Source organism: Emydura macquarii, unplaced genomic scaffold (assembly GCF_026122565.2).
Source record: "Emydura macquarii macquarii isolate MOO-44397 ecotype Brisbane River unplaced genomic scaffold, CSIRO-AGI_Emac_v2 contig_306, whole genome shotgun sequence".
Classification (NCBI taxonomy): Eukaryota; Metazoa; Chordata; order Testudines; family Chelidae; genus Emydura; species Emydura macquarii.
Window position 1 is genome coordinate 650,826 of NW_027130443.1, and position 22,140 is coordinate 672,965.

General features: G+C 59.9%; 2 protein-coding genes across 2 annotated transcripts; one reads left to right on the forward strand and one right to left on the reverse strand.

Annotated features, from left to right (window-relative positions):
* The first annotated feature begins 126 nt into the window (after positions 1-126).
* SHBG (sex hormone binding globulin) lies at positions 127-10,903 on the forward strand. Its single transcript, XM_067561762.1, has 8 exons — positions 127-604; positions 7,638-7,753; positions 8,057-8,246; positions 8,739-8,900; positions 9,161-9,326; positions 9,620-9,765; positions 9,968-10,187; positions 10,728-10,903. Exons 1-8 carry the CDS (start codon positions 506-508, stop codon positions 10,901-10,903), a joined length of 1,275 nt encoding a protein of 424 aa, XP_067417863.1. The 5' UTR covers positions 127-505.
* Positions 10,904-13,540: 2,637 nt separating this feature from the next.
* Positions 13,541-20,454, reverse strand: GRK1 (G protein-coupled receptor kinase 1). The gene is made up of 7 exons (XM_067555336.1): positions 19,756-20,454; positions 17,274-17,401; positions 16,489-16,646; positions 16,181-16,264; positions 15,811-15,935; positions 15,388-15,589; positions 13,541-14,089 (listed from the first exon to the last, which is right to left on the reverse strand). The coding sequence occupies exons 1-7, from the start codon at positions 20,452-20,454 to the stop codon at positions 13,794-13,796; spliced, it is 1,692 nt and encodes a 563-aa protein (XP_067411437.1). The 3' UTR covers positions 13,541-13,793.
* Positions 20,455-22,140: the final 1,686 nt, after the last annotated feature.

A 22,140-nucleotide genomic window follows, 5' to 3' on the forward strand; every position in this document is an offset into this window, starting at 1 on the left:
GGCTCATGGGAGCCAGCCGGGGTCAGGGTGTCTACAGGCTGTCGGGGGGGGGGGGGGGGTCTGGAAGATGGGGAGCTTAGGGTGTCCCTGTGCCCGTAGAGGGGGCTCCCCTTTTGCAGGATCCCTCCCCCCCCAGAGCCTTTTCCTCCCCACCCCATGGTGCCAAGCTCCAGCACCTGACCTGCAGAACCGCAGCCACTAGATCGAAGACAACTCCACCTTCTGCCTCAGTTTCTCCCCTTCCCCCCACACCCCTTGTCCACCCTGACGCTGGTTCCGATCCAGCCAGCCGGGGAGCGATCCCACGCCTGCCTCCGCGCAGGAGGGGCGAATGCCCTGCCGTCTCTTCCCCATCTGGTGGCCCTGACCCTTGAGCTGGCGTCGACGCAAGCGCCCACTGTTTACCCGCCCCCACAGAGCAGCTGGTGGGGTGAAGAGGCTCAGACCGCCTGGCCATCGGCTCCTTGCCGCTCCGCTGCCCTCCGGGGTCCCTTCCCCGGCCACCATGGGGTGCCTGTCCCGGCTTCTCGTCCTGTTGGCTCTGGCTGCATTTTCTGCTGGGACCGTGCTGTACCAGCAAATAACCCACGGGGACTCTGCCAAGGTGAGGCCGGCACGGGGCTGGGAAGGGGGGAGGGCCGGGTGGTTCGCATAAAACGTGAGGACGAAAGCCTTGAAAACGGCCGGGAAGTTTTTTTAATTTCCCAAGGGACCGTTTCGTTTTTGCCGTTCGAGGTGCCGCCCGCAGTGTAAAAGAGAAGCGCGGAGAAACCGGCTTCTAAAAGCCCAGCCGCCACATAGAGAGCTCGCGATTCAGTTCTCCTTTCGGCAGCCCTCCTCGCAGGCCGGATGGTCACCAGCACAAAACCTCGGCACGCCTGGCCCGTTTCTTCTCCCCCTCACTGTTAATGTCTGATCCACACTCAACACGGAGCAGGCCTGTGCTCTGACTTGATTTGATTTTTTGTCTTTTAACATTGAACGGCCGTGGACTCCGAGATGTCTCAATGTCTGGCCTGCCTGGACTTTGCTTTTTGAGTTTTAAGATTGAAATCTGAGGTTTCTCTCCTTGTCTAGCACAGCGCTACATAGTTGTGGTGTGAACATTTCATAGACATAGACTCAGAGATTTCTCGCCATGTCTGGCCCGCCTGGACTTCGGTTTTTGAGTTTTAACCGTGTGAAATCAGACATTTTGCTCAATTTCTAGCACGACTGGACCCTTTTTATTTGATTTGTTAGTGCTTTAACATTGAATAGTCCCTGTGGGACCAGAGATTTCACTCCATGTCTAGCACGGCTGTACATATTTTTGGTGTGAACATTGAATAGCTGTGTGGAATCAGATGTCTCGCAATGTCTGGCCCGCCTGGACTTTGCTTTTTGAGTTTTAACATTGAATAGACGTGAAATCGGAGGTTTCTCTCCCTCTCCAGCACACCGCTACATATTTGTGGTGTGAACATTTCATAGACTCAGAGATTTCTCGCCATGTCTGGCCTGCCTGGACCTTTTTTTTTTTTTTTTTTGAGTTTTAGCATTGGCGAGATGTGACAGCAGCGATTTCGCTCCGTGTCTAGCACGACTGTAGTTTGGTTTTTGAGTTTTAACATTTAACAGACATGGAATCAGAGATTTCTCACCAGGTCTAGCCCGCCTGGACTTTGGTTTTTATGTTTTAACATTGAATAGACTCGTGGGAACCAGAGATTTCTCGCCATGTCTAGCCTGCCTGGATTTTTTATTTGTATTCTCCAGCGCTTGAACATTTAATAGACAGAGATTTCCCTCCATGTCTAGTGTGCCCTGTTCAGTTTCTTTGACGATTAACGTTCGGTGGGCCCCATGGGACGCGAGGCTTCGCTCGCTTTCCATAAGCTCACCGGCCGCAGACCTGTAACGTGGTATAAAGACGCTCGCTCGTAGATGGGAACCCCCCAGCCCCAGGCGCGAGAGCGGAGGTTGATTTCACCTGTGAATATTCGCTCCCCGAGACTGAATGGGAACGGCCCCTTCAAACGTCCTCACGAAACAGTTAAAATCCTCACCCTCGTCGTTAATAAGCAACCAAAATTGAATTGAAAGGCCTTGATGGCTCTGAGCTGGGTTTTTTTTCCTGGGTCTCTCCTCCCCTGTGATGGGGTGGATAAACCCCATGCTGCAGGGGTGAGGGGACAGGAAGGACTCCAGGAAGCTCTGCCCCAGGAGGCGCGCCCCATTGGAGGGCGGATTTAAAAGGGTATCTCTCCAGGTCGGCTGGGAGAAACAGATCTGCGGCGGGAGATTCCCCGTGGCATCTGCTGCATGGAGCCAGGACTCCCTACTCGGCTGAGACCCGGGGACCAAATCAACACCGACAACCATCAGCCACGACGCTCCCCAAGGGACACAGAAACCCAGGGGAGAGTGGAACAGAACTGGACAATCGTCAAAGGGTCCCTCCCCTGGCACCCAGTCCCAGGGTCCGGCAGTCAGAGGTGTAGGGACATCCAGGGGTCACGCCCCTGACTGTCTTGGCTAGCAGCCATCGATGGACCCAGCCCCCAGGAACATCTCTCATTCTTTTTTGCAGCCCCGTGACACTTTTTGGCCTTCCCAGCGAGGAGTTCCTTCTGTTTATTTTAAACCCGCGGTCGATTCATTTCGACGGGTTGCCCCTGGCTCATGTGTGATGTGACGGGGCAAAGAACGCTTCCCTGTTCTCTTTCGCCGCACCAGCCATGATTTTTCTAGCCCTCCATTGTATCCCCCCCAAGCTGTCTCTTTTCCAAGCAGAACAGGCCCCGTCTTTTTAATCTCTCCTCATCCAGAAGCTGTGCCTTGTCCCGCGTCATTTTTGTTGCCCTTCTCTGTACTTTTCCCAATTCGAATCGAACTTTTTTCAGAGGCAGCGACCAGGTCTGCGCGCAGTCCTTGAGGTGCGGGCGCACCGCGGATTTACACAGTGGCTTTGTGCTATTTTCTGTCTTGTGCTCCATCCCTTTCCCGATGGCTCCTGACCTCCCGGGCGCTTTTTTGCCAGCTGCTGTGCACCGAGCGGACGTCTCCACGACGTCTCCAGAGTGACTCCCAAGATCTTTCTCGACTGGTAGCCTGTCGCTTTGCGTGCATGGCCTGGGATTACCTTTCCCACTGTGCATTTCTTTGCATTTAGCAGCACTCAGCTTTCCTCGGCCATTTGGTTGCCTGGTTGCCCCGTTTTGGGAGATCCCTTTTGTATCTTTTCGCCCTCTGCTTTGCATTTAACTAGCTTGAGTCGTTCTGTAGCATCTGCAAATTTTGCCACCTTGCTGCTTACCCCTGTTACCGGATCATTTATGAATCTGTTGAACAGCGCTGGGCCCAGCACAAATCCCTGGGGGACCCCGCTATTTACCTCTTTCCCTTCTGAAAACCTACCCTTTGTTTTCTGTCTTTTAACCAGTTACTGCTCCAGGAGAGGCCCTTCCCTCTTCTCCCATGCCTCCTTTCTTTGCTTAAAAGCCTTTGGGGAGGGACCTTGTCTGAAAGGCCAAGTACAGGCCATCCACTGGCTCACCCTTATCCACACGTTTGTTGGCCCCCCGTCACAGAATTCTAGTAGAGTGGTGAGGCATGATTTTCCTTTACAAAAGCCGGGTCCCCAACACTGTGTTCATCTCTGGATCTGATCATCCTGGTTTTTACTGTTGTTTCTGGTATTGAAGTTAGGCATCCCAGCCTGTAAGTGTCGGGGGTCGCCTTTATTTAAAAACAATCAGCGTCACGTTAGCCGTCTGCCCGTCATCTGGTCCAGAGCCTGATTGAAGTGACAGATGACGTATTGTGGTCAGTAGAGCCACATTTTATTTCTGAGTTCCTTCAGGGCTCTTGGGTGAAGACTGGCCTGGGCACGTAGTCCTGTTGTTAAAGGGTCAAAATGCCCCCTTGCCATCATCTGACGCATCAGTGATCAGCACCGGCCAGGGAGAGGGGTGGGCCGGTGCTTGGAGCTGGCCCGGAGCTAACTGCCTGGCTGGCGTGTCATACGCCCATGGGCCTGGGTCACCAGGTTTGGGGGTGGGGAGGAATTTGCCCCCAGCCTGGCACGCATCTTGCAGCTCCACGTGTCGAGGGTCAAGGGCAACACAGACCCAGCAGACAATGGTTATTAGGCGTCTCTGTCTATGGGACGTAGAGGGGCCCATCAGTGTGGTGTCTAGGCCCCTTGGCCTCTTTCATGCATGTCTTCTCAACCCCCCTCCCTCTGGGAGGCAGAGCGGTGCTATAATCCCCCATCACATGGGTGGGGAAATCGAGGCACAGCGCGACTTGCCCGCGGTCCCACGGTTTGTGGAACAGCTGGGAGGTCTAACCACCAGGCAACCCTTTCTGCTCTACGGAGGCTAGAGAGCGGTTATAGCTATGATCTTGGGATTGTTTTGCTCTGCAGGGCTGCGGAGGTGGGTGGGGAGGCGGCTACTTGAGGTGCAAGAGGCGTGACTCAGTTTCCCCACCCGCCTGCTGGAAGCCTCGTGGGCTTTTCCATGCGGCCGGCAGAGGCCTGATGCGATCTGGCTGGACGCTCACAGACATCTCCCCTGGCCTGGGAATCTCCCCAGAATTCCTTCCCGAGAGTGGATCTAGCAGAAACACGCCCGACGGCGGGTGAAAAATCGCAGGGTCCCTGGGCAGAAGCCTGGAGGAGGGGTCCATGTCTGACGCAGGCGCCTGCCTCGCCGCCGTTGAGCTAAGATGGGTACCTGGGGGACCGGTCCCCTCCTTCGGGACCTGGGCACCCCAGGCCCTGTTTGCAGGGACACCCCAAACAGCCTTTTCCAACCAGGACGGGTTTATTCATCCCTGGCCCACAGCGCGGGACGCCCTGAGGGCAGCACGGAGTTGGGGTAGGCTCAAGCATCGTCCAGTTGGATTCTAGCGTTGGGGGCTAGGCATTCACGTCCTGGGGACAGGGTTTTCCATCGTCTTCCATCCCTTGCGTCTCTCGGTCTGCCCCGAGAACAGACTTAACCCTGTCCCGTCCCCCCTGCCCACTGGGTAGCCCTGGAAAGCCCAGGGGGAAACCGAGGCATGCTGTGGCCTGCTCCCCCCCCCCCCCCCCCCCGTGAAAATATTGCAGAAGATTCACACAGCATCGCACGAGGAGCAGAGAACTTCCCCGAACCAGTTCCCGGAGCCGACGGGAAAAAAACGGAGCATCTGCCCGCAAACATGGGGAAATCGCTCCAGGGTGTCGCCTGCTTGAATTGGATCATGAGACTAACAACCCGGGACGCCACATGATTGGCTGACGTGGGATCCTTTAAGCAGAGATGATTGGACAAAGAACGAAAGACACGTGCTTCACCAAGCAGCTTTTCCCTGCCCGGTTGAAGGCCCCTGAACGCAGCCCCTTTTGGGTGGCGGAGAAGTAATTGGGCCGCTATCAATTCTGTTTTCAGTCTCTCTGTGGTGCTGATTCATTATGGGATGCTTTTTAGGGCCTCTCGGTTCACATGGGTAATAAGCTAAAGGGATTTTGAATCCAGAACGGCCACTAAGACGTCTGAAAGCGCGTCTGGGACAATGAGGCAGTTCCCGAGGGGGTTCAAAACGCCTTGCGCCAGGTCAGTGCTTCGTAAATCACAGCCAGCCTCTGCACTTCTTGATCCTAAGAAGACAGAAAATAGCACAAAGCCACCGTGTAAACCCACGGCGCACACACCTCTTGAATCCAGCGGGCAGCTCTGGGGCAAAGCTATTCCAGTCTGGAAAAGGACGGAGAAGGGGCATAAAAACGCTGCAGGGTAAGGAACAGCTTCCGTAGGAGGGGAGAGGAAAAAGATGGGGGCCGTTCGGCTTGGGAAAAAAGATGCCAAAGGGGGAAATCCGTCAGATCTGGAAACTCATGAGTGGGGGGGTGGGAGGGGACCATGAATAAGGAGGTGTTTACTCCTGCACGTAACGCCCGCACCAGGGGTCCCCCGTTGAAATTCCCAGGTGGCAGGTTTAAAACCAAAGGGAGAACTTTCTTTGCCCAACGCACCGTGGGCCTGGGGAACTCCTCGCCGGGGGATGTTGAGACGGCCAGGTGCTAACAGGGTTCGAAGGAGAGCGAGAGATGTTCCTGTAGGATAGATCCAGCAATGGCTCCTAGCCAAGATGGGCCAGGAATGCAGTCCCGTGCTTCGGGTGCCCCTCACCTCCGGCTGCCAGACTCTTGGGCTTGGCTCATGCAATAATTGCCCTGTTCTGTTCATTCCTCTGAAGCATCTTGCACCAGCCACCGTCAGAGGACAGGATCCTGGGCCATCTGGCTCATTGGGCTGACCCAGTGTGGCCCATAATGGCCAAGAACCCATAAAACAGAGATAGACAAAACAGGCTGCTCCTACACGAAGCCAGCCACCTTTCCCTGCAGACGGCCTGTGATCTCCTGCTTCTCTGTTTAAAGGGACAGCTCGCCATTCACCCCACTGTGAAACAAAGGGGTCCAAACCCCAAACGGCCTTCCCCCGTCCCCCCAGCCCACTGGCCTTGTTATTGACAGATGATTAACGGAGGCATGGCGAGGGCCTCCTAGCCACGGGGCTAAATGGTGATTGGTTCAAAGGGGAAACTGAGGCAGGCTTGCCATATCACCCCCTCCACCATGAGGGAGCCAGCGGTTGGAGGCAGCTGTAGACGGGCTTCTTCTGACGGCCTCGGGATTATCCCACCAGCACCGCGCCGGGGCTTCGCAATTTCCTCCTCTTCCGGGCAAGCGGCTTCCAGGCCAGGGTCGTTGAGTCTAATGTCTGAGACGGCCTCAGGGGAGAGTGTGCCCCTCGTGGAGCAGGCACTGGTCGGCTGCCCCAAACCTGGGTGTCTCCACGCTGTGGGGTCCCTCGGGGCCCCCCCTGACCTGGTGCCCACCATGGAAAACGTCCGGCTTTTTCCACCCACGGATTGAATCCGGCGCCGAGCGGCTGGAGCCAGGTTCTGTGTTGGTGGAAGGAAAAAGCACAGACCTAGCACTTGAGGGGGGCTTAAAGCGGGGTTCCCAGGCTGAGCCACGGGGATCCCCCCAGCAGAGCTGGGGCCCGGCCCCGCATCTCGCCTTCCCTGGTTGGAACAGCCGTCCGAGGGGGCAGACACCCCCTGGCCACGATACAGCCGGAGCCCGGCCCGCCCCGCCCAACCCCCCCCCCCCCGTTCAATTGACCCCTGCTGGCATCAGCCAAGGGCTCTGGGCTGGGGTCAGAGCTGTTGGGGTGTGGAGGGGCAGCTGGGGGGGTGGGAGGGGTTTCAAAAGCTATGAACAGGCAGGAGACCATGGGAACTGCTGTTCCTTTTATGTAAGTCACGAGACCGCAGGACCAGGAGTCCTGGCTCCCAGCCCCCTGCTCTAACCACTGGACCCCACTCCCCTCCGTGTGCCCGTCCAATCCTGATGGCTAGTTGGGGTGGGGGGGGGTCACACCAGGAAATGTAAAGGCCTAAAAATGGGCCCTGACCCCCCAGGGGGAAAAAATTGTTCTCACCCACTTGGCCTGTGGAATTCTTGGGATGGGGCAGCAGCGACACCCAATGGCCAGGTCGGGGAACGCACGGGGTGTATTGCCCCCCCGCCCCCGATCAGCAGTGCCTATCCTGCCCTACAAGTAACCCACTGCTTTTCTGCCCCCCACCCCGGACAGGACGGCCATTGCCACCAGGTCCTACCGGGTGAGGAGGGAGCCCTGAACATTGGGCGGCACTGGGGAGGCTCCACCCCGACAGCCACCATCTACATCGACCTGCACCAGGTGACCAGGTATAATCGGGGGGGGGGAGGCGGGGGGCGGGAAGGGGTGTCGTCCCTGCAGGAATCTAGTGGGTAGAGCAGGGGGACTGGGAGCCCAGATGCCTGGGTTCTCTCCCCAGCTCTGGGAGGGGAGCGGGGGGGCTAGTGGTTAGCGCAGGGCACTGGGGTCCAGGACTCCTGGGTTCTCTCCCCGGCTCTGCGTGGGGAGTGGGGGCTACTGGTTAGAGGTGTGGGGGGGGGCTGGGAGCCCAGGACACCTAGGTTCCATTTGGACCCTGTGCCCCCCCCAACCCCTCGCTTCTCTCTCCCCAGCGCCGCCTCGTCCTTCGACTTCCGCACCCTGGACCCCGAGGGGGTGATCTTTTTCGGGGACATGGGGGACGGCAGCGACTGGTTCGTCCTGGGGCTGCGCCGGGGCAAGGCTGAGATGCAGATCTGCAATGTCATGACGAACATCACCGTGCGCGGTGGCCGGCGCCTGGACGATGGGCACTGGCACAGAGTACGGGGGGCCGGCCTGGGGGGCTGGGGGCTCCTGGGAGGTGATGGGGGGGCTGGTGTGGAGGCTGGGGGCTCCCTGGAGGTGGAGGGGGGCTGGTATGGGGCACAGGGGGACTGGGGGGCTCCCTGGCGGTGGAGAGGGGGCCGGAGGGGGCTCTTGGGAGTGGCTGTTCTGAGGCGGGGGCTGGGGGTCGCTTTGGGAGTTCCTTGGGACAGTGCGGGCTGGGAAGGGGGGCTGGGTGATATTTGGGGGGCAATAGAGGCAGGGGTGGCTGAGAGGAGGGAGAAGGTTTTTGGGGTTCCCTTGCTTTGGGGGGACCCTTGAGGAGGAAGGGGGGGCCAAGAGGGGACACTTGGGGTTTGGGGGCTTCCTCAGGGTGGGAGAGGCTGGAAAACTGAGTGGCTGGGGTTGGGGGGCCCCCGGGGGCCGGGTGGGGTTGGGGGGACACTGGGGGCGGGGCACAGCAGTCATGTGTCCCCCCCCCACCCCCAGGTGCTGGTGAGGAACGAGGGGGACTCCGTGCTGCTGGAGGTAGATGGGGACGAGACGCTGAGCCTGGGCCACGTCTCCTACCCCATCGTCGAGCGCCCCGTGCCCCAGATGCGCATCGCCGTGGGGGGGCTGCTGCTGCCCCCCGCCCAGCTGCTGGCCCCGGTGAGTGCTGGGGGCCCGGACGCCTGGGTCCTCTCCCTGGCTTGGGGAGGGGAGTGGGGGCCAGTGGTTAGAGCGGGGGGGGGGCCAGTGGTTAGAGCGGGGGGGGCCTGGGTGCCCGGATGCCTGGGTTCGCTCCCTGTCTGGGGGATGGGAGTGGGGGATAGTGGTTAGAGCGGGGGGGCTGGGAGCCCGGTCGCCTGGGTTCGCTCCCCGGCTGGGGGAGGGCGGGGGGGCCAGCCTAGCGGGGGTGTGTGTTTCAGATGAACACGGCCATGGACGGCTGCCTGCGGCGCTGGAACTGGCTGAACCAGAGCACAACCTGGCGGGAGGGGACCGCCCTGGAGGGAGACCCCAAGCCCTGCTTCCGCGCCCTGCACCCCGGCAGCTTCTTTCCCGGGGCCGGGCTGGCCAGCTTCCGGCCGGCAGGTACCACCGCGGGGACCCCTGGATCTCCTGACCGCCCCACCCCCGCCTCCGTCCCCCACAGGGACCTCCCCATCCCATGCCCCCTCTGCCCAGCCCCCCCTTGGAGCAACATCCCCCAACCCCTGTGTGAACCCCCATAACCTCCCTATGGTGACAGCCCTCAATCGGGACCCTCCCATTAATAAGCCCCATTTCCTCACCCACTCACCAGCCGCGGCCCCTGGGGAGGTGTCCTGAGCCCCCCACGCCACGCCCCAGTTAACCTGCCCCCTGTGCTCGCCCTCTCCCCCCAGACCTGGCCGGCGGCGAGGTGTCCCCCGATGGCAGCTGGGAGCTGGCGGTGGAAGTGGGGCTCCGGGCTCCCCGGCAGACGGCGCTGCTGCTGGCCGTGACAGCCCCGATGTGGGGCCTGGCCCTGAGCCTGGCCCTGCAGCCCACGGTGGGTCCGGTGGGGAGCTGGGGGGGCGGGGGGGCTGCCCGTGGGGGGGGGGTTGGAGGCGGGGGAGGGGGCCCACGGCGCCGGGGAGCCGCTCACCTGGTGGGGAACGTGACACAGGGATCCGCTCGCCTGCGGGGGGAGGTGTGGGGTGGGGCGGCCCCATCTCTGTCTCCCCCCCGATTGCCCCCCTGCTTTCCTGCAGGCCGTGGTGGCACGCCTGGGCAACTGGACCAGCCTGCGGCTGCCCCTGCCAGTGGGGCCCTGCCTGGACGCCCCCCTGCGCCTGCAGGTCTCCCCCGCCAGCCTGGCCCTGGGGCTGGGCGCCGCCGAGGAGGTCCAGCCCACCCAGCCCCCCGACTTCCAGGGGCTGCGGGAGGCCTGGCTGGGCCAGGGGGGGCGGCTCTTCATTGGGGGGCTGCCAGGTACGTCTCCCCCCCTCGTCCTTCCCCGGCACGCTGCAGTAAACCCCCCCACCCCTGGGGACCGCTATTGCCCCCCCAGCTGGTCCGGGCTGGCCTTGACATTACCCCCCTCACAGCTGGGCCAAGCCATCCTTGACGTTACCCCCCCCCCAGCTGGGCCAAGCCGTCCTTGACGTTACCCCCCCACACACACACAGCTGGTCGGGACCAGCCTTGACATTACCCCCCGAGCTGGGCCAAGCCAACCTTGAAATTACCTTCCCAGCTGAGCCAAGCCGTCTTTGATGTTACACCCCCCTGCAGCTGGGCCAAGCCGTCCTTGATGTTACCCCCCCCCCCCCCAGCTGGGCCAAGCCATCCTTGACGTTACCCCCCCAGCTGGGCCGGGTTGGCCTTGATATCAGACCCTCCCACCCCCCAATGGTGGGCCCTAGGAGGGGCTTTTGCTTGGGCGGTGGGCGGGGGCAGGGTGCAGGGGGGGCTGGGCTCCCCTCTCTACCCACCCTTTGACCCCCCGTCCCCTCTGTCTCTCCCTTGCAGCGGGGGGTGAGGCTCCATGGCCCCAGGAGCCCAATTCCTTCCGGGGCTGCCTGCGGGCGATCCGGGTGCAAGGCCACCAGCTGGACCTGGACTTGGCCCTGTTCAGGAGTGACTCCATCTGGGCCCACAGCTGCCCCGGGGGCCACGAGGGGCCGGGAGGTGATGGTGCCGATTAAAGGATCTGCCGGGCAACACCGCCTCCCTCGTTACCCGGGCAACAGACACCGCTGGATGCGAGACAGGGCGTGACTGAGGGTAGGAGCGGTTGTGGGCTGTGGCAGTGTGCGGCTGTGACGTGGAATGGCTGTGATGGCGCGCGACTGTGTGACGGTGTGCAGCTGTGACTAGCACCGGCTGTGATGGTGGGGGGGGGGTGATGGTGTGCAGCTGTGATTGGGAGTGGTTGTGATGGTGGGGGGGTGTGATGGTGTGCAGCTGTGTGACTGTGTGGCTGTGACTGTGTGGCTGTGACAGTGTGTAGAGCTGGAATGGTTACAGTGTGAGAGGCTGTGGCTGGGAGCGAGTGTGTGGTGGTGATGGTGTGCGGTTGTGACTGGTTGTGCGACTGTGATGTGCAGCACTGTGATAGGGAGCAGTTGTGACAGCGTGGGGCTGTGTCAGTGACAGTGGGGGGGCTGTGTCTGGGTGTGGTTGTCTGTGACAGTGTTAGACTGTGAGTGATTGTGTGGCTGTGAGCTGAGATTGTATGTGGTTGTATAGTTGTGATGGATGGTGGTTGTAAAGGACTGCGTTTGTAAGTGGGATTTTTTGTAGCCCCAGGACTGATTTTGTGTGTGTGTGATTGTGCTCCTGTAGGATTGTGCACGTCAGTGGTTTTGTGGCTGCGACTGTGCAGGACTGTGCAGTTGCCTCCCATGTGGGTGTTTGTGTTTCCGAATGTTGGTGGCTTCCATTGTGAGTGTGCAACAGTGACAGTATGACTGTGTGCGTGTGTCCGACTCATCCCAAGGGGGTGTGTGACCGCCATGGCGCACACAAGGTCAACTGTGGGTCCAGTTTTTGTGGTGTTCCTTGTGTTTTGTCAAGGTGACTGTGACTGTGGGTGACGGTCTGATACCGTGTATGTATATGTGTGTGTGCTTTGGTTCTATGTACAGCCTGCAAAGACTGTTCTGTGCCCTGTTAAACTGAGACTTAAAGTCTTTGCCGATTGAAGTAGTTTGTGTGTGTGGCTAAGAGATGGTGTGGCTGTGAGTGTGTGCGACTGACTGCTGTGTGTGTTGGCAACTGTGTCATTATGAATGACTGTAGTTTCTTAATTACACACACACAGGGCCATACCATCTACCATCACATACCCAGCTACCATCATTCACAGCCGTGAAATCTCTCTCACATTGTGGTCATAGTTGTACAGTGTCAGTCATACAGTTGCTCTGTCATAGGCTCTTAACTACAGTCGTTCACAATTACAGTCACAACAGGACAGTCTCCTAGTCTCACTCATATACTACAGTTGTCTCCTAATCACACCCCCCCCAGCTACAGTTATTTGCAGTTACAGCCATCAAGCCTTAGTCACACATACAGCAACAGTCTATCACACAGGCACAGCCATAGTCTCTTCATCTCACACGCAACTACAGTCACTCCATCATAATCTCTTACCTATGCACCCCTCACGACTGACACTGTGTAATTTTGAACGACTGTACTTGTGGGCGGGGTGCATAACTAAGAGATTATGATGGACTGACTGTAGTTGTGCATGAGATTAAGAGACAGCACTGCTGAGCCTATGTGTCTATGGACGACTGTTGCTGTGTGTGTGACTAAGACTTGATGGCTGTAACTGTGAATGACTGTAGTTTTTGGGGGGGTTAATAGACTATGACTGTGGAAAACTACCATATGAGAGAGATGAGGTGACTATGCTGTTGTGACTGTACAATGAATAACTGTACTTATGTGAAAGGTGTAGTAAGAGCCTGGGACAGATTGACTGTAGATGTGTAATTCTGTGTGTGTGTGTGGGGGGAGGTGTGCAGTTAACAGCCTATGACAGAATGCTTGTAGGTGTGTGTGTGACTATGACTGTACGCCTGTGACTGTCCTGTGTGTGTGTGAGCCTAACAGAGTATATAGCTGTGGCTGTCTCCCTGAATGACTGTAGCAGGAGATTGGCTGGCTGTGAATGTGTATCGTCGAGTGACGGTAGCCGGGGGGTGTGTGACGGTAGCTGGGGTGTGTGTGTGACTGCAGTTTGTGTGAGACTGAAACGCTACTGGGTGTGTGCCCTGCGCCACCCCTTCCCCCACAACACACAGCGCCGGTGCCCACCACGCTTCCCTTCCCGTGGGTGCCCAGGTAAAGAACAGCCGTCAGCTACCCCCACTGCAGCAACCACAACCCAATTTATTATTATATACACAATTGGCTACGAAGCTGCATGTGACAATGGGGGAGCTACCATCCCCCGAACCGGCCCTGGGACCACCCTAGAGCTGGGTCGCGTGCCGGACCGGGGTGACCCGTCCTAGACAGCTAAGAAAGGGTTGCAGAATCAACCGCCCCCACGGGGCAGCCTGGCCTAATAGTTACAGGCCAGGACTCCTGGGTTCCAATCCTGTCCCTAAGCCGCCTTCCCCCACACCGCCCCGACCCTCCCCACGTGTGAAATTGGGGTGGAGATCAAGAGCTATTGAAATGTGACAATGATTATTAGCAATTATTATAATTCCCCCCCCCCCCCGCCAAAGTCACATGGTCAAACCCTCCCCTCCCCCAGCCCTGGAATGGAACCCAGGAGTCCAGGCTTCCACCTCCCCTGGCTCTAACCCACAAGACCCCCCTCCCCAGCGCTCTCACATGAGTGGGGGGGGGTCTACTGGGTTAGAGCTAGGTGGGTTGGATTCTCTCCCCAGCTCTGGGAGGGGAGTGGGGACTAGTGGTTAGAGTGGGGGGGCTGGGAGCCCGGACTCCTGGGTTCTCTCCCCATCCCATGCACCCACGAGACGGCGGCGGTGCAGCTCACAAGGTCCCTAGCGGGCCAGAAGCAAGGGGCTAACCCAAGTCTCTCCCCCAGCCCGCCTCCCCCTTGGCCCTTCACAGCAGGAGGCAGGTCCCCGATTTGCTGCTGACGCTGTCGGTGGGGGCGTTGGGGTCCAGGTCCCTGGGGACGGTGCCCTTGGCCCCCCAGACATTGAGCTCCCCGAAGACCCCGGTCTCCAGCATCTCCTCCTGCCAGGGGATGGGGATGTTGCCGGAGGAGAACTCATCGTAGAAGGCCCTGTCCCGCTCGTCCAGCACCACACCCTTCACCGTGGAGAAGGCCCCCACCTCCCCGATGTCCTTGGCGTAGACCGTCTTGGGGTCCGGCACGAAGGGGGGCTCCACCAGACCTGGCGGGGGGGGGAGAGGTGGAACCGTGCGTGGGGCCAGCACCGTGCAAGGCAAACCCGCGCGAGTCCCGGCCGCAGCCCATGCACACAACCACAATCACCACACACACAAACTCCCTTACCCACCACCACACAACCATCCATACACACCGCGCCCACAGCACACACACACAACCACAAAACGCACCACCATCACCCAGACAGCACAACCACCACATCCACAAACTCCAATGCCCACCATACAACCAGCTGTGCACATAACAAATGCATACACAACCCGACATGCACAACCCCCAATATCTGTCACAATCACCGCACACAGCCACCTATATACATCACGACCACCATGCACACAGCATGATGCACACAACCCCCAATACACACCACAACCAGCACATGCACAGCCTCTGACACCCACAACCCCCAATACCTGCCACAACCACAACTCCTGATGTGCACAACCCTCATACACACCACAACTGCTGCATGCACAGAAACACAAAACTTACAACCCCCACGGCACACATCCCCCCAGGCACAACACCCCCAATAACAATATACACAGCAACACCAACACACACCACGCCCCCAACACACATCACAACCATCATCCTCCCCCGGCCTCCACAACTCCAAGATGCACCACAACCTCCATGCACACACACACACACACACACACACACACACACAGAGTGGTCCCTGCACAGAGGCTGTGTATTCTTCAAGCACATGCGCGCACACAGACTCACACACACACACAGTGACTCACTCACACAGACAGACTCTCACACAAACACAGACACACAAACACAGACACAGACTCACTCACACACACAGACACACGCACAGACTCTCACACAAACACAGACTCACACACACAAAAAGGCACAGACCAACTCACACACACAAGCACACAGACACACACACACACAGTGAGGGTGCCCTGGGCAGGCGGACCTGGGGGAAACGGGTTGTGCGGATCCCGAAGGATGGGGGTGCGGGGAGTCCTGTTGGGGGACGCTGTCATCCCTGGGTGTGGGGCGGCTCGGGGGAATGGGCCGGGGGGCGGCTCTGTGGATCCCTCATACTGGGGGTGGGGGCTATGGGGGCTAGGTCAGGGGCACGGGGACCCCCCTCAGCCCTGGGGGCTGGGTTGGGGGGGACTCCATGTCCCAGAGCTGTGGGGGGGCTCAGGGGATGGCTAAGGGGTACCCCTCATCCCGGGGGCTGGAAAGGCCTGGGTTGCTCCAGGTGGAGAGGCGGGGGGGCTGTGTGGGGGGGACGGGGGGGGCCGTTACCTGCCTCCAGCCGGCCCCAGTTCACCTGCTGGAAGAGCGGCAGGCCCTTCAGCTGGGCGCACTGGTTGTCCTTGAAGCCCAGACGTGCGGCCGGCTCCTTGGCCATCAGCCCCTCGCAGGCGGCCTGGCAGGCGGCGCTGAACTTGGCCGAGTACCTCACCGGGTCGTGCAGGATGCGCCGCGTCACCTCCTTGTTCTCCACCTGCGTGGGCGGGACGGACGGACGGACGGGTGGGTGGCTGGACACCCCTCCCCGCCAGGGCCACCCCCCCCCTCCATCCCAGCCGCTTTCCCTTCTTCCCACCCCACCCCCAGCCCCGTGGGTCGGTGCGCTCTGGGGATACCCCTTGGTCTTTGTTTGGGGGGGGTGATGAGTCGGGGAGGGGGGCTAGGGGTTCCCCAGGGCGGGGGGTCCCTGTTTACCTTCTCCCCCCGGCTGCGGAAGGGGCCCTTGGCTTCGATCATCTCGTAGAGCGTCACCCCCAAAGTGAAGTAGTCCACGCTCGAGTCGTATTCCTCGTTCTTGAGCAGCTCGGGGGCCATGAACCCTGCCGGGGACAGAGGGGGAAACTGAGGCACCCTGGCCCGGGGGGGCGAGATGGGAGCCAGGAAGCAAAGGGGTCATTGGAGCGGGGGAGCTGAGATGGGGGCACGTTGGAGAAGGGCAGCAGGGCTGGGAGAAGGGGGGGAGACCAGAGGGAGATTCCCCCCCACCACAAGGCGATGGGGGAACAGGGGCCTTGCAGCTCCCTGGCAGAAGGGGCGCCCCCCCCTGCCTGCCCCCCACACTCACCTGGGGTCCCTGCGTACCCCTTGGTTTTGTCCTTCCCCTCCGGCAGCTCCACCGCCAGCCCCAAATCCGACAGGCGGACATGCCCTGGGGAGACAGGAAACCACGTCAGATGAGCCCCCCCCACCCAAGAGACCCTCGGGCCCCCCCCCATTCTGCCCCTCTTGCGGGTCCTGGTCCCAGTCGCTCCCCACCCTTCTCTCCCCCCCGGCCATGAGCCCCTCCACAGGCCTGTAACTGGCTGCACCCAGACCTCACCCCCTCCCCCGGGGCCCCATGGTCCCTCGCCACCCCCCGGCCGTGCCCCACACCCGCGTCATCCAGCAGCACGTTCTCTGGCTTGAGGTCGCGGTAGATGATGCGGTTCTGGTGCAGATGCTCCAGCCCGCAGATGATCTGGGCCGTGTAGAAAACCGCCCGGGCCTCCGGGAAGCCGGGGTTCTTCTCGTCCACATTGTACACATGGTACCTGGGGGGAGGAGGGGGGAGGTGACACAGATGTGGTACCCGGGGGGACGTGACACAACAACAACACATATTTTGACCACACGGCCTCGGTGGCTCATGGGAGTGGTAGTTCAGGTGCCCCCCCCCCCCCGGTTCTTCTCTATGGCCCAGGCTCCCCTGCTGGACTACATCTCCCATGATGCCCCACAGCCCGGGCCAGGGAATGGCAGTGCATCATGGGAGACGTAGTCCGTCTGGGGAGCTTGACCTCTGGAGAGGAATGGGGACATAATGCAACTGAACTACAACTCCCAGGCGGCACAGGGCTCTCCCCTCACACCACGGGGAAGCAGTGCATCATGGGAATCCCTGGCCATGGTGCATCCTGGGAGATGTAGTCCTCCCAGGGAACGGGGCCCATACTGAAGAATGGAGACATGAGGCGACTGAACTACGGCTCCCATGACGGGTGGGGCTAGATGGAGAGTAGTGGGATAGACCTAGGAGGGGTTGTGGGGCTGGGCTGTGGTCCCAGATAAACCCAGAAGGGCGTTTTCCCGAGACAGGGGTGACTATTCCCAGGATGCAGCCCCAGGCCCCACCCCCTGCTCAGGGTGGGGCACAGAGGCCCTGCCCCCTCCCCCCTCACCTGAGGTCCCCGCCGTTCATGAGGGTCATGACCAGGCACAGGTCCAGCTTGGTCTGGAAGGCGTAGGCGAGCGTGACGATGAACCGGCTGTGCACCTTGGCCAGGATTCGCCTCTCCACGATGGCACCCTGGTGGGGAATGGAGCGGGGGGACAGTGTCAGTTGCCCTTCCCACACCAGCCGCGCGGGGCATAGGACACACAGAGGCGAGGTGCCAGTCTGGGGTGAGGGGATGGGCGAGGAAGGCAATGATGTGTGTGGAGACGGAGGGGTGCGTGCATGGGAACGGACGGATTGATGGATGGGTGGGTGGATGGATGGAGGGCCATTTATGTGGGGTGGGGGAGCCAATCCCCCCCAGATGCCGGTCAGCCAGGGGGCAGGTGAGCTCTCAGCCCCCTGCCTCTTTCCAGGGATGCATGGCCTGGATTAGCCGGGGCTCATTTGCTGGGACCGAAATAACTCGGTGCGGAAGGGAGGGCGGTTTATCCCGGGCCACGGGGGTGAAGGTCAGGCTGTGTGTGTGTGTGTGTGTGTGTGTGTGTGCAAGCGCGCGCGAGGCTAAGGGTGTGTGTGTGTGAGACACTGTGTTTGTAGGTCTGGGTGTGGGCGGGAGGCTGCGGGTATGTACATCAAACGCCATGTGTGTCAGGCAGTGTGTGGCTTTATGTGCGTGTGTATGTGTGTGTGAGGCTGTGTGTGTGTCACGATGTGTGTGCTGGGCTGTGTTTGTGTGTCACGCTGCCTCTGAGTGTGTGTGAGGCACAACGTTTGCGCATGTGTGTTTGTGTCTGCACGTGCACGCGAGGCTAGGGGTGTGTTTGTAAGACACTGTGTATGTGGGTCTGTGTGTGTTTGGGAGGTGGCCCTCTGTATGTACATCAAGTTCTCTGTGTGTCAGACTCTGTGTGGCCTTGTGTGTGTGTGTGAGAGAGAGAGGCTGTGTGTGTCTCGATATGTGTGTCAGGCTGAGTGTGTGTGGGAGGCTGTGTGTGTTTGTGTGTGTCAGGCTGTGTGTGTATGTCTCAATGTATGTGTCAGATTGTGTGTGTATGTTTGTGTGTCAGGGTGTGTCTGTGTGTCTCAGGCTATCACTCTATGTGTCTCAATGTATGTGTCAGGCTGTGTTTGTGTGTCAGGCTGTGTGTATGTGTGTGTCTGAGGCACAGTGTTTCTGTGTGTGTGTTTGTCAGGCTGTTTGTGTGTGTTTGTGAGACATGGTGTGTGTGTGTGTTTGTGGGTGTCAGGCTGTTTATGTGTATATGTGTGTATCTGTTGTGTCAGGTGGAGTGGATGTCTCAATGTATGTGTCAGGTTGTGTGTGTGTGTGTGTTTGTGGGTGTCAGGCTGTTTGTGTGTTTGTTTGTGTGTGTTTGTGAGATATGGTGTTTGTGGGTGTGGTTGTGGGTGTCAGGCTGTCTGTGTGTGTATATGTGTGTGTCCAATTCCAGGGTTTCCACTGGCCTGCTAAGTGGGGAGGTCTCTCACTCACCCCCCAAACACAAGCAGTCATCTGCACACCCGCTCACACCCCCTGCACTGTCCACCCCCAGCCTCGCCCTGAATCTCTCAGACCCCCCAACCCTTCACCCCCAAACTCAGCCCGAACCCACAACCCTCCCCCACAAGGCACGTCACCCCTGCACCCCAAACTCCAGGAATGCCCCCCCGCCTCCCGATCTGATCCCTGAAGCTGGTCCGAAATTCGCCCCCCCCACGCCCCGGGCTCTCCAGCTGTCACCCCAAATTTGCCCCCAATCTTTGCCTCAAATCTTGTCCCATCACTGGTACCCAGCGCTTACAAACAGGGCAGGACAGCATCCATGGCCAGGGAACCCCCCTCACAGGCTTGGGGGGCAGGACCGGAGCTGTCAGGGGCCAGAGCTTGGCTGCCTGAGTTTGCAGAGAGCCTGAGACCCTTGTTGTCAGCTGCCCCAGCAGGCGTTGACTCTGAAACCTACTGATGGCAGCTGACCTCATCACGCTTTCCACAGCTTCCTGCAGAAACAGCCAGGGAACGTAGGCAGCTGGCAGCCCTGAAATTGCCCCCGCTTCCCGCGTGCCAGCTACCCCGCCTCGCAGCCCCGCGCCCCTGTAGAGCCGGAAATTAGGCTTCTTCTCCGTGTGCTGGTCCAAACAGAGCGATCCAGAGACACAGCCCACAGCAAAGGGAACAACGTTTCAATTGGCTGGCTAGGGTGCTGCACAAATGTACCATGAGAGACAGTCCTGGCTCCCTGCCCTCCCCAGCTGTAACCACTAGCCCCCACTCTCCTCCCAGAGCTGGGGAGAGAACCCAGGAATCCTGGCACCCAGCCTCCCCTGTTCTACCCACTAGACCCTACTCCCCTCCCAGAGCCAGGGATAGAACCCAGGAGTCCGGGCTCCCTGCCCGCCCCCGCTCTAACCACTAGCCCCCGCTGCCCTCCCCTCCCGGGGGTGAGAACCCCGGCGTCCCGGTTCCCCCTCCCCTGCGCTCTCGCCTCGTATCCGTTGCGCTTCTTGAGCCGCTTCTTGTTGAGTTTCTTGTTGGCGTACATCTTGCCCGTGGCCCGCATCTGGCAGGCGCTGACCTCCCCGAATCCCCCTTTGCCCAGCACGCGGAAATCCAGGAACCACTCCTCCGTCACGCTCTGCCCTTCCAGCCACTTGAACTGCAGGAAGCGGGCGAAGAAGAGGCTGCCCAGGTAAGGGGCCAGGGCCCGCTCCTCCAGGTGCTGGAGGAGCCGCTGCTCCGTCTCCTGGAAGAGGTCCCCCCGCCCGTGCCGGGCGTCCTCCTTGACCCGCAGGACGGCCTTCTCCTCCAGGAAGGCGCAGAAGGTCTTGGAGGCCGAGTCGAAGAAGCGGTTGACGCTCTGCTGGGCTTTCTGCGGCCGCTCGCCCTCCTCGGCCGCCGCGTACTCCTCCAGGCTCTGCCACAGCTCGCTGGCCGCCTGGAACTCGGCCTCGCTGGCCAGGAACTGCTGGAAGAGCCGCTTGCCGATGGGCTGCCGGACGCACAGGCTCCGGAAGTCCGGCTCCAGCTGCGCCTGCAGGTGCTGGCACTGGCTGATGTGGGGCAGCTTGAGGCGGGCCCGCATCTTCTTGTCCCGCAGGCTGGAGGCTGCCCCGCCGTCCGCGCTGCCCCGGGCCGACACGTAGGCCGAGTTGGCCACCACCGTCTCCAAGCCGCCGATGTCCATGGTGGCTCAGCTGGGGAGGCAGGAGGAGAAGGGGAGGTGAGGAACCGCAGCGTCCCCCGGCCGCGGGGCGGAGGAGCACGTCTGGAGAGCCGGGCCCAGGTCCCCGGACCCATCCGGGTGGCCCCCCCAGGCCGGGTACATCTGGACACCCCTCCCCCCACGCCCACACCTCTGGGCAGGTGTTCCCAGCTGGCTCCAGTTCCCCCAAACATCTGGACACAGCTGGAGTGGTGGCTGCCCCAGATCCCAGCTCCCCCCGCACATCTGCACACCCCTCACTGCTCCCACACCCCCCACGCCAGGTGTTCCCAGCTGGCTCTGATCCCCCCAAACATCTGGACACAGTTGGAGAGCTGCTTTTGGCTCACCTCTGGCCAGAGATCTGAAGCGGGGCCCATGTCCCCCCCTAACATGACCAGAAGAGATTCCCAGCCAGACTCTGTCCCCACCCTCCTTAACCCCACACATCTGGACAGCCTGATCCATCTCCCCTCCTGTATCCGGACTGGGCTGAAATGGGTCTGGCCTGGGGAGTCAGACACATAAACCCCCTTCTTCCCCCGCCAGCCCCCCAACCCCCACCCCACATAGCACTGGGGCTTGCCTCCTGGTGCCGAGATTAGCTGGGGGGGGCCCCACGGGAAAGCCGATCAGTGTCTGCAGGCACGTGGGCGTTGTGCATCCGCGACTGAGCGGGCCAGAGGGTGTGGGTGTGTGCGTGTGCGTGGGTGTGCGTAGTGTGCACCTGGCTTTGTGTAGCGGGTCTGTCTAGATGCACAGATTCCTTTTGCTTGTGCGTGTGAGTGTGGGCACGTGTGTGTTTGTGGGGCTTGCCCAGCGGGTGTGTCCATAGCCTCGTGTGTGTGTGTGTGTGTGTGTGTGTGTGGGACCGGGCGCAGCCATATTTGCACAGGTTGCCTTGGAGATTGTGTGTGTGTTGCGTGTTTGCGCCTTTCCCTAGGGCCATGTGTTTGCATGTGTATCTGTGCACACATGGTGTGAGTATGTTCGCATGGCTCTGGCTGTGCAGATCATGTCTCTCTCTCGGCGTGTGCTTGGTTTGAGCATTTGTGTGTGCGTGCACATGTGTGTGTGTACACACGTTTGCACAGCACGCATGCACGCATGTGTGGTGATATCTGCAGCATACATGCCCGCGTGACCCTATGTGGGCATATTAGTGCCCAGTGCATGCACACACCCCTGTGGAGCGATTTGCAATGTGCACACACACGTGTGTGTCTGGGTGTATAGATGCACCTGCGGCGTGCATGGAATATCTGCAGTGTGCACACACTCACGTGTGTATCTGTGTCTGTTGACACACCTGCGGTGTGCATGGAATATCTGCAGTGTGCACACACTCACGTGTGTATCTGTGTCTGTTGACACATCTGCAGCGTGCATGGAGATATCTGCAGTGTGCACACACTCACGTGTGTATCTGTGTCTGTTGACACATCTGCAGCGTGCATGGAGATATCTGCAGTGTGCATACACTCACGTGTGTATCTGTGTCTGTTGACACATCTGCAGCGTGCATGGAGATATCTGCAGTGTGCACACACTCACGTGTGTATCTGTGTCTGTTGACACACCTGCGGCGTGCATGGAGATATCTGCAGTGTGCACACACTCACGTGTGTATCTGTGTCTGTTGACACATCTGCAGCGTGCATGGAGATA